This window comes from Xenopus tropicalis, chromosome 4 (genome assembly GCF_000004195.4).
Source record: "Xenopus tropicalis strain Nigerian chromosome 4, UCB_Xtro_10.0, whole genome shotgun sequence".
NCBI classification, from domain to species: domain Eukaryota; kingdom Metazoa; phylum Chordata; class Amphibia; order Anura; family Pipidae; genus Xenopus; species Xenopus tropicalis.
Genome location: NC_030680.2, coordinates 127,104,495 through 127,116,690, shown reverse-complemented (window position 1 = coordinate 127,116,690; position 12,196 = coordinate 127,104,495). Strand labels below are relative to the sequence as shown.

The window sequence follows — 12,196 nt, the reverse complement described above, 5'->3', positions numbered from 1 at the left end:
TGCGGGCGGGGAGGGAGGAGCCGTCTGGGTGTAGCAATACCATGAGTTTTCCATTAGTTTATATGCTGTTGGTAATGACAGCAGCAGAAGAAGCTTGTAAGGCGGCTAGCGGGGCTGTGCTTGTTCAGCACAACAGTTCAAACAGTTTCTCTTCCTGCATTTGCCTGCGACTACAAAGTTGCAGCGACTGTTGCTGTTCCCCGTAGGAGCGCACTGCCCAAGTGGAACCAATTTGCCAATGTCCTCCCAGGCACTTTCCCTGGCTGGTTACTATACTTTCCTGCTGTCAGGGCTCCTGGGTTGGTTGGCTGCTGGTACTGACCCGGTTCTGAAAGGCCGCCCGTTCGCCTCAGTGTGGAATGCCCCCACAAGCCCCTGCCTGGACAGGTTCGGAGTGACCCTTGACCTGAGCGCTTTTGACATTGTGCTGAACCAGAACCACACGTTCCAGGGCTCAGAGGTGGTGATTTTCTACAGCTCCCAGCTGGGATTCTACCCCTATTATGATGAGAGCCTCTCCCCTGTCAATGGGGGGCTGCCCCAGAATAACAGCCTTAGGGACCACCTGGACAAGGCATTCATGGACTTGCTGGAAACCATCTCTCACCCAGGCTTTAATGGAGTAGCAGTGGTGGACTGGGAGAGCTGGCGGCCGCTGTGGGCTCGCAATTGGGATAAGATGAGGGTGTACCAGCAGAGTTCCCAGGATCTGGTGAAGGAATTCTACCCTCACTTGCCCCCCGATAAAGTGATAGAGTTGGCCAAGGCTGAGTTCGAGACGGCTGCCCGAAAATTAATGCAATCCACTCTGGAACTGGGGCGAGCGCTGAGGCCCAAGGGGCTCTGGGGATTTTATGGGTTCCCAAGCTGCTATAACTATGGCTACAAAAAGAAAAACTACGGGCAGAATTACACAGGCGAATGCCCCATAGAGGAAATACACAGAAATGACAACCTGACGTGGTTGTGGGAGGCCAGCCAGGCTCTTTACCCTGATATCTACCTGGAACAAGCACTCAAGATGTCAGAACATGTTGGGCCGTATGTGAAGCACAGGGTCCTGGAGGGAATAAGAGTGGCCAAGGACCTTCCTGTTCTGCCCTATGCACGTATAGTCTATACATACAGCATGGACTTCCTTACCCAGGTAACACACATTGAGAAGATCCATCGGTAGTCAGCCTTTTGGATTGCACTTCTTATAGTGCTGGCACAATTTATACACCAGCCATTTAATGGACAAAATAAACCCCCTGCACAGATAGAACAATATATCTCCAGTCTAAACACTTGGGTGCCAACTTTGGTGGTTACTAGCACCTCGTGTAATAAAGCACTTCAGCTTGGGATCTATCCCTGGCACTGGCTAATCCTTATTTAATGGTTTTATGTTGGAATCTGATACCCCTGCTTCTCCAGATATATTAAAAATCAATGTAATTAGCTATATTCTGATAACTTAGGAGAACAGTCCCATACAACAGCACTGGGGCTGCACTAAGCTCTCCCACTATGTGAACCCCAGTAGGATAATTTCCAGGAAAGTAGGTTCCACATAGGCTTTTACTCTCCTTACACAATATATTGGAACTAGTGATGAGTTTTTTACCGTGTTTCACTGTGAAAAAAAGATCATTGATTCCAATGCCCACAGATTTTTTGGTGAAGCGAAATGGGACACATTTGCTCATCACTAATTGGAACACAACATGTTCCCAAACTGTAAAATGGTCTGAAGCAGGTGAATTTGGGTCTTACATATTATAGTAGATATAAACCTTCCATAGTAGTGGAGTCCAAGCCAAACATCACTGGACTGCTTACAGCATTCCCCGTCAAGGGTTTACAAATTATGGGAGCAATCAAGAAGATGTATTCTTAAAGGCACACACTTCAACAAATTTCTTTAGGGCCAGTGGTGCAACTAATGCAAAAGTATCTGCCACTGAGAGTCCTGCCTGCACTGTTACGTGATCATCACGTGATCATCACTGAATGCATTAAACAAGTTGTTCTAGCTCTGAATAACAAGTTCTACTGCATTGTAATGTTGGCACGCAGCTATTGCATCGTAATCTCAGCATATTAACAATGGAATAGAGTGAGGATGCTTCTCATTGAATAATCCTCTTTTATAGGGAATCCAAAACAGTCAGGTTTAGGGAAGATTTATGTCCCCTTTAAGAAACTATGGCAGGGTCGTAGTTTTTCTCATATTCATTTTTCATATAGATTATCTTGTCATGAACTAAACAGTTCTTGATCAAATGTTTAAACAGAAGTGGGATGCTTAAACCTAGAAATGTGATTTAATACCTTGTATGTTAGAAGATGAACCCCATTGTGCAGCTTGTATGTAACTCAACACGGATCCTTGCATTATAATGTATCTAAGTGAAGGCATTTCAGTTTATTTTATTGTGCTGCTGTCCCTTTAAGTACAAACAGTGATAACTACTTTGCATTGTACATTTTAGGAGGATCTCATCCAGACAATAGGACAGAGTGCAGCCCTTGGCGCCGCTGGCATCATCTTATGGGGCAACGCAGACTACAGCAGGAGCGAAGTGAGATATATATATACTGCAAAAATGCTGCTTCTTCCCCTCTGTGCTCCCGTATGGTGTTTGTGATACATGCCCTGCACCTATGTCTCTGTCTGCCTGTGATTATGGCATTGGATTGCGTGTCCAAGGATGCGCTTTTGTGTATGTGTGAAAGGGATGTGTGTTATCTACCTCTCCCTTCTTTCTGCATCACTGTGGGTAAGGGACAAGTAATGATTGTGTTGTTCTGTTTGCTCATTTTTAGGAGTCGTGCCTGGCAGTGAAATCCTACATAGATGAAACTCTGGGTCGCTATCTGGTGAATGTGAGCAGCAGCGCCATGCTGTGCAGTAAAGCAGTGTGTACAGGGAATGGGCGCTGCGTGAGGAAAGACCCCTCATCTGATTCCCACCTGCATCTGCACCCAGACAGCTTCAGGATCAAGAGGCACCCCGAGGGCAGGGGGTTTGTGGTATCTGGGCAGGCCAGCAAGTGGGACATTTTATATTTTGGGGAACACTTTTACTGTCGCTGTTATCCCGGTTGGGATGGGGAGGATTGCACACGGAGGAGAATATTGTGACACTGCCAGAACTTCATGGAGAGGAACTTAAATGTATATCTGATGCTTAATGCCTTCTTACAGCCTAGCACAGGGATAAACTCACTGTCCTGCAGCTGTTGCCCAGCTCCCTATTACCTGTCTAGCCATGGGATGAGCATGGGCATGGGCAGGCATTGGCACTGTAGAACACAGCCATATGGGGCAATAAGCACAAACTTAGATGTTTGCATTCAAAACACAGGTCAGGAAATGGCATCTTCAGATTTCAGCCTGAAAATGCACATTTGTGGATTCACATCCAGAGGTGGCAGATCTTCCAAGTCTGCCATTAGTTCTGTAAGAGCCACAGCTGCTTCTGGAATGTTGCACCCCTAGAACTGTGAGGAGCCACAACTTCCAGCATTCTGTGGCAACAGCGCTATATGTTTAGCACCCTAAAAATGACAGTTGATGCCACTGTTGTTTAAAGGACAAGGAAAGTCTAAAAACAACATGAGCTCAATAACTTAGCCTTAACACAGTCCTTAACATATTTCCTGAACTCACCGTGCTGTTGCTTAATCTGGCTCTGACATGGAAAAGTCTTGTCAGTAAATGCAGTACCTGCTCTAAGCCTGTGCAGCTTCCTGTCTCACTGAACACAGATTGTCCAGGACACAGACATGCTCAGTGCACAGCAGAGAGCTCCGTTTTTTTTTTTTTCCTTTCAAGATCTGCAGTCTCTGAAGAAATGCTTGACCCCCCTTAGCCCCGCCCACTTCACTCTACTGTCCAATCGGAATGCTCCTGTGTTTTTTCTAGTCCTGCACAGTGCCTCTGGCTGCATTTGCTGTGCTGAAATCGAGTTGGATAGAGCAGAAAGACTTTCCTGTGCCAACTTGAAACTGCATTACAGACCTGCTATCCCACAGCCCCAGTCCCTTCCCAGAGGCTATTATCCCACTGCTACTATAGGCACCATCTCTCCCTACTATACCTGCTATCCCACAGCCCCAGTCCCTTCCCAGAGGCTATTATCCCACTGCTACTATAGGCACCATCTCTCCCTACTATACCTGCTATCCCACAGCCCCAGTCCCTTCCCAGAGGCTATTATCCCCCCACTGCTACTATAGGCGCCATCTCTCCCTACTATACCTGCTATCCCACAGCCCCAGTCCCTTCCCAGAGGCTATTATCCCCCCACTGCTACTATAGGCACCATCTCTCCCTACTATACCTGCTATCCCACACCCACGGTCCCACATCCCTAGCCATAGTCCCACTATCCCACATTCACCAGCCATCCCACAGCCACATTCCTACATCCCCAGTCATCCCACAGCCACAGTTCCACTATCCCACATCCAGCAGCCATCCCACAGTCCCACTATCCCACAGCCACAGTTCCACATCCCCAGCCGTCCCACTATCCCACAGCCACAGTTCCACATCCCCAGCCATCCCACAGTCCCACTATCCCACAGCCACAGTTCCACATCCCCAGCCATCCCACAGTCCCACTATCCCACAGCCACAGTTCCACATCCCCAGCCGTCCCACTATCCCACAGCCACAGTTCCACATCCCCAGCCATCCCACAGTCCCACTATCCCACAGCCACAGTTCCACATCCCCAGCCATCCCACAGTCCCACTATCCCACAACCACAGTTCCACATCCCCAGCCATCCCACAGTCCCACTATCCCACAACCACAGTTCCACATCCCCAGCCATCCCACAGTCCCACTATCCCACAACCACAGTTCCACATCCCCAGCCATCCCACAGCCCCACTATCCCACTATCCCACAGCCACAGTTCCACATCCCCAGCCATCCCACAGCCCCACTATCCCACTATCCCACAGCCACAGTTCCACATCCCCAGCCATCCCACAGTCCCACTATCCCACAACCACAGTTCCACATCCCCAGCCATCCCACAGCCCCACTATCCCACAACCACAGTTCCACATCCCCAGCCATCCCACAGTCCCACTATCCCACAACCACAGTTCCACATCCCCAGCTATCCCACTATCCCACAGCCACAGTTCCACATCCCCAGCCATCCCACAGCCCCACTATCCCACAGCCACAGTTCCACATCCCCAGCCATCCCACAGCCACAGTTCCACATCCCCAGCCATCCCACAGTCCCACTATCCCACAGCCACAGTTCCACATCCCCAGCCATCCCACAGCCACAGTCCCACATCCAGCAGGCATCCCACAGCCACAGTCCCAGGAAGTAAAGCTCTTAAAACCTTTCTGCCCAAAAACTCACTCGGCTCCTTGACAGATCAGCGCGCCAGCGCGCCAGCTACGTCACAGGGTTCACCAAGCGGCGCATGCGCAGTAGAAGCGGCCGAAGGGGGAAGTGACGTCACCGCATTTGAAAATGTCGGCGCCAAAGACAGCAGACGGCAGAATCTTCTCAGGCACAGTGCGCCGATCCAGTAGCAGAGGCTAATTTGGTAATGTAGCGATTCAAGACAGGGGCTGATGCCCTAACAAAAAATATGTATTTCGTTTTTTTGCTTTCCTTCTCCTTTAAAGGGAGGAAAGACAGGAAAGCCATTTCATTTGTAGAAACTGTAAAAATAAAGGACCCCTAATCCTAATGTCTAATATGGCCAGCTGGGTGAGTTGAGTAGTTGTATTCCAAAAATGCTAGGGCTAAGGTACAAATTGGAACATTTTGATCTGGAGGAAACCTCGTAAAATGCCATATAAGAATATTGTATTATTAATGATATAAAAGCAGTAAAATATTGGCGGAGGTAACTGCCCCTTTTAAAGAGCATTCTTTATACCAAAGATGGATTTTGAAACCAAAACCTGATCTTTATGCCATTTACATAATAACAATTTCATTTTCTTCAAGAAATGATTGCTCATTTGCTCATCAGGATTTTTAATCCAACAGGTCCCACAGGTTTGTGCTTAATGTAATTTTTGCCTATTATTTTTAGTGTCATTTGTTATTTCTCGAGCTAAAGAGTGCAAACAGGGAAATTGAAACTACTTCCTTATTCCAGCTAACTGGTTCTTGGGGTAAGCAGATTACCAGTGCACAGATAAACCCCTTGCAAAATGCTCCTGTGCTGGTCTGTAGGCTACAACAAAGGGGGGAAAGGAGGGGTGGGTAATATAGAGCTTATCTCTTTTTAAAGGTTACGTAAACCTTTATAATAAGTGAATGTAAAATTCATGGGAGTGCTATTCTAAGCACTTTTGCAATTTACATTCATTTTTTTCAAGATTTAAACATATTAAGGGGAATATGTACTGTTAATATAAATACATTTTGTTACACGGTTTCCAACCGTGGTGTAGTGGAGGAAGTTGTCAAGTAAAAGAAAGAGGGCTGGGCTGATGTTCTTCTGGTTAGGAGAGGTGAGAAAAGTTATCTGAGGTTTCTAATGTTTTTCTAACCAGAAGAACATCAGACCTGTTGTATTTTAAAAAAAGCTAGTGGAAGGGCTGGGGATGAAAATTGGAACCTTTTGATCAAATTCTTACACACTGAGGAGGAAACCTATTTAGTGCAGTATAATAATATTAATTATATAAAAACAACAAAATATTTGTGAGTGGTAATTTTCCCTTATAATGAACATTATTCATACATAAAATGCACTTTAAAACTAAAACCTAAATTGTATGCCATTTTTATAATAATCTGGATACCAGAGGCCACAATTTTATATTTTTCAAGTAATGATTGCTCATTTTCAGGGGTTTGTAATCCAACAGATCTTAAAAAATAAAGGGTTTGTGCTGAACATAACCTTTTAATGTTATTTGTCATTTTTTGAGTTAAAGAGGGCAAACAGGGAAATTGACTACTTCCTTATTCCAGGTAACTGGTTCTTGGGGTAATCAGATAACCAGGGCACAGATAAACCCCTTGCAAAATGCACCTCTGCTTGTCTGTATCTGTAGGCCACAACAAAGGGGGGAAGGGAGGGGGCGGTTAATACAGAGCTCATATCTGTTTAAGCAAAATTTCTACTCACTTTTACTCATGTGAGGTAGTAAAATAACAAAATGGTACTACCAGTCCTAGGCCTGATATAGGAAAACACCTAGCATGTCCAATGTAGTTCAGACATTGCCCTTCCAACACAATTGATACGGGTGCATCTGAAAGGCTACTAACTGCTGTAAGTGTCTGTATCAGCTCATAGCAGCGGTACCAATGTATTTGCATTTGCTGTCATCTACGTCTCTCATCAGCTCAGCAATAATAACCATAAACGTATGGGTTGCAAAAAGCCACTGGCACTTTATGTTGGAATATCCAGTGGTTACATGAACTCCAAGGCAGTTGTAGTGTGAGCACCTTTACCTCCAGCAGAAGCATAAATTCCCAGCCCCCCTCACATCCTGTGATAACCCCATTCACATCCCCTTTGTACTATGCACACGATGGCGAGAGGGGGCGCTAGAAAGACTGCCAGCTCCAATCTGACATTATCATCCTTCATATGTATAGTACCAACATATTCTGCTTAACTTAAAACCTATAGTCTTCTTCAAGAGTCAGCTGGAGCAGCGCAGAAAACAGCATTGCTTTAAATAGCAATTTCAATTGCATTTTTTGAACGAATATTAGAGAGCTCTTGCTTAGGAATTTAATTCCTATGCCTAAAACTCATTTTCTATGTTCTTTCCTATAGCTCAGTAGCAGGCATAGTTATACTATACTAATACAGCAGCAAGGTGTCCATTATTAAAATATAGGGAAGGATAACCCAGCAGCACTCCCATGTTCTTCCATACGCCTGCGTTAGTGGATTTGACACTCTAAATATGCTTTGTTACCCTAATGCAAGTATTTTGATGTAAAAACTACAAGTCCCAGCATGCACCGCGTCGCAAGTCAATTCCTTTTGACGTCTTGGAGTTTGATTGGCTACGCTATAATTGATTTCTCGGTAGCACATGGGGGAACAGTCGGGATTGAGGTGAGTGCTGTATGATTAAATAATAAGTGGGTGTGGGCGGGCAGCCTGGGAGCTAATGGTGTGACTGTGCTACTCATGGAGAAGTCCATTATAGTTTATATATATACAGTCGCGTATAGTTACTGACTTTGGTTTGTCCCCGCATCTAACCGGCTCTTACTGATCAACAGCCCCAGGAATGGGAGGGTTCGGCTGTTACAGTGCAATAAAGCAGTGCCCCACATTAGTGTATTGTACAATGAATGGTGCAGCCTACCCATATATGGGAATAGCGAGTGCAAACCAATGGGCTCTGGGGAGTCACTGTATTTATATCCGCACTGCAAAACATACTCCTGTTTCTCTAAAGAGGGATAATGTATTTATTTTACATAGTTACATGGGGTTGAAAAAAGACCAGTGTCCATCAAGTTCAACCCATCCAAGTAAACCCAGCACACTTAACCCACACATACCAATCTATACACTCACATACATAAACTATATATACAACCAGTAATACTAACTGTAGATATTAGTATCACAATAGCCTTGGATATTCTGATTGATCAAGAACTCATCCAGGCCCCTCTTATAGGCATTAACAGAATCTGCCATTACCCCATCACTAGGAAGGACATTCCCCAACCTCACTGCCCTCACCGTGAAAAACCACCTACACTGCTTCAAATGGAAGCTCATACACTGCACCTTTAAATACTCATTTTTGTCATTTTCCTCATTTTAGAAGGTTTTGGCTGTGCTGCAAATAACCTTAAATACTAATGTCTGTGCCCATGCCATGCTGTACCAGGCTCTATAGGGGACTTCACAAGTTAGGGATGGACATATTCTTAGCAATTTTATTTAGTCTTCATATTTTATTGTTTAGTGTTATTTTGACTTCCTTTGGTGCTTGTTACTGGCTGTTAAACTGGTTTCTGGTTGTATTTTCTGCTGCTCCTCTCTCTATTTAGCCCCTCTCCTCTGAGTCCCAGTGGTTCTGTTATTTAGTTGCCAGGTGCTTAGAGAAATGCATTTCCTGGTACTTGTGTGAATATTGCTATTTTATTTCTGGGGAACAGCAGAAACCAATTTGCTTTATGGCAGGGAGTATAGAGATATATATGTATACAGACACACACAGAACCACTGTCCCACAAGGCTCCTCACAGAGTCAACCGATCTCTCGCCATGTTCCAGTCTAAAGTGATGGGAGGTGCACAGATTTTCTGGAAAGCAGAAAGACTTCATGGCATGGAACAAGGTGAGGGTGGAGTTCATTTGACTGCCATGGCACACACACTGTATGGCATCAGCCGAAAAAGACAAAGAGATAAAGGATAAGTAACCCATTAAAATAAGTCAATGTAAAATGGATGAGAGTGCTACTCTAAGCACTTTTGCAATTTACATTCCTTATTCTTTTCAAGATTCAATCATATTAAGGGGGATGTGTGCTGCTAATATGAATTAATTTTGTTACAACAGCCCCATCTGCTCATAAGTTTCTGATGTAGTCGAGGAAGATGTCAGATGAAAGGAAGAGGGCTGGTCTGATGTTTCTATGGTTAGGAAAGATGTGAGGAAAGTTAACGGATGTTTCTCAAGTCTTTTCAAACCAGAAGAACATCAGCCCAGGCAGCTTTTTTTTTTTTTTTTCACCTGACAACTTCCTCGACTATATCACATTCTGAAACTGACCAGCAGGTGGCGCCATAACATTCATTCATATTAACCGTACATATTAACCTTAATGACTTTGAATCTTAATAACATCTTTGAATATTAAAAAAAAAAAAAGTGAATGTAAATCACAAAAGTGCTTAGAATAGCTTTCTCATTAATATTATATTCACTTACTTTAAAGTTTACTTATCCTATAATAAGGCTTAGCTGATGCAATGTAAGAAATGCATTTATACTGTATAACTGTATGTAATTGTAGCCTGTGACGTGATGGAAATTAACAGATCTATTGAAGCGTATGTGAAAATGTCATTACAATAATAGGGGCTAAGTATGTGATTACGGCACCTTTTTATTGTGAAGAGTCAATCCTACATCATTTCTCACTTGTTTTCACTAAATAATTGTATTTTCCTGTCCCTGCCAGGGAAGCCTCTGCCTTGAGTCTTGCTCTTGTCCCCCTGCATACTTGCCCAAAGCTGATTCCTTCCTGCGCTGAACTCCTGAATGAAACATGGCAGCGGAGTCTGGGCGCTCGTATGCACTCGTTAGAGCGTTCCTGTGATGACTTTCCTGTGTGCCTTGCGCTCATTAGCTCCCCTGATGGGCCTGCCCTTGGCCATGTCCGTCTCTGTAAGGTCATTGGGAGCCACGATAGTCTGTTTGTGGAGTCAGTTGTGGTCAGCACAGAGCTGAGAGGAAAAGGCTATGGAAGGAAGCTGATGGAGGCTACTGAGAAATATGCCAGAAGCAGAGGCTTCCGAAATTTACACCTTACCACACATGACAAGCAAGACTTTTACCACCACCTTGGATACCAGCTGTCTGAGCCAATCCAGAGTATGGGCACTCTGGGAACACTTCTACCCATGGGCATATTGCAGCGCTTGTCTAAAGTAAGGGAAGAGCCCACGCCAAGTCACATTGCTGCTCTTCATCCCACAGACTCTGTGTTGTCAGCTGCTGGAGCTTTTCCAGTCTCAACTTCTGTTTCACTGTCTACTGAAGATTGTTCTGCACCTCCACCATTGCCATCTTCCTCTGATTCTTCATCTACACCACCACCTCCTCCATTACCATCACTTCCATCTCTTATGAATTTGCCATCTACAACACCTCCTCCTCCTCCTCCACCACCACCACCACCATCATTGCATTTTTTATCTGCACCTTCTCCTCCATCACCATCTTCCGTGCATTTGATATCTGCACCACCACCTCCTCCACTACCGCCATCTTCCTTCGTTCCCCCACCTCTTGCTTCTGTTGTCACTACTCCTTTCTCATCTTTTGCAAACCTTACCCTTTCTCCCTCTCCGGCACCTCCATACCCTTCTCACCCATTTCCAGCACAGCCACAATCTCCCCTTCCTTTAAGCAACCAAACAGGAATCCTCTCTGCCCTGCAAACCCCATACAGAGACTTCCGTGGGCAACCCATATTTTGGATGAAGAAAAGTATCTAGTGAAATTTTTAGAGGAGGCATTTAAATCAAAAACTGCAAATAAAGCAACACAGGGACTTTAATACATAGTTATACAGTATTTATGATGCAATTTTTTGATATGTGATCAGTACCATAGTACCTGTGATCCTTTGTACTGAATGACCCACTCTGGGTAGATTGAAGGAGGACCAGACAGACACACTTACATGCTCACATTAAATAGTAACTAGTTCCTGAACAAAACTGTTCTTATCAATAAAAGTATTATAAGTGTACTAGATAAAAAGCATTTGTGGTACAATAGACTTGTTGTTCCTGTTTCAATTTTTTTTGCACCCTCCTATAAGACATCAGGGTAAACCGATTACTCACATTGCAAAGATGGGTAACAAGCTATAAACAGTCCAGGAAAAAGTAACTCATTGGCAATTCTCTTGTGGAACAAGAACTAATAATAATTAATATTGATTGAAGTGACCCACAATGTATTTAAAAGGTGCTATGCACCACAGTGTTCCTGCTGAACTGGGCTTTGTAGAAGGAAATACCTGTTGGCATAATTGTAAGGTATTTATTGGTATAGGCTAATAACAAACTTGGGAAATTGTTCGTACAGCAGCTATGCCTTTGGAAAACCATAGTGGGGCCAGCAATTTTCTCCCTGCTAGCAACGGGAACAAGTAGATGACTCAGCTCACTAATTGGTAACCCCCCACTTTTTGAGCAGAACAGATGCTTGGGGCGTCAATAGGTTCACCCTGTTTTCCCCTGTATTTAGGTACTTTATCTGAGGTTCAGGCAGGACAAGGAAAAGAGAGAAGAACCAAGTTTTATGGACAAATGTTCTCCCTTTACATGGAATTGTCTTACACGATTCTAGAGCTCCAACCCAAGCTAGTTCTGGCTAAAGCTGGACTGGGGTTCAAAGTAGACCCTGGCATTTCAAGTACACAGAGGCCCAAACAGCCCTTATCAGCCCAATAAATAGTGACTGTCTATGGCATCTTACAGCAG

The 12,196-nt window shown here is 44.5% G+C and overlaps 2 protein-coding genes across 2 annotated transcripts; both read left to right on the top strand.

Annotated features, from left to right (window-relative positions):
* Positions 1–18: 18 nt before the first annotated feature.
* hyal1 (hyaluronidase 1) lies at positions 19–3,576 on the top strand. The gene is made up of 3 exons (XM_002935635.5): positions 19–1,147; positions 2,478–2,567; positions 2,812–3,576. Exons 1-3 carry the CDS (start codon positions 239–241, stop codon positions 3,127–3,129), a joined length of 1,317 nt encoding a protein of 438 aa, XP_002935681.1. The 5' UTR covers positions 19–238; the 3' UTR covers positions 3,130–3,576.
* A 4,385-nt stretch (positions 3,577–7,961) lies between these two features.
* On the top strand, positions 7,962–11,483 carry naa80 (N(alpha)-acetyltransferase 80, NatH catalytic subunit). The gene is made up of 2 exons (XM_002935636.5): positions 7,962–8,066; positions 10,162–11,483. Exons 1-2 carry the CDS (start codon positions 8,044–8,046, stop codon positions 11,198–11,200), a joined length of 1,062 nt encoding a protein of 353 aa, XP_002935682.2. The 5' UTR covers positions 7,962–8,043; the 3' UTR covers positions 11,201–11,483.
* The last annotated feature ends 713 nt before the right edge of the window (positions 11,484–12,196 follow it).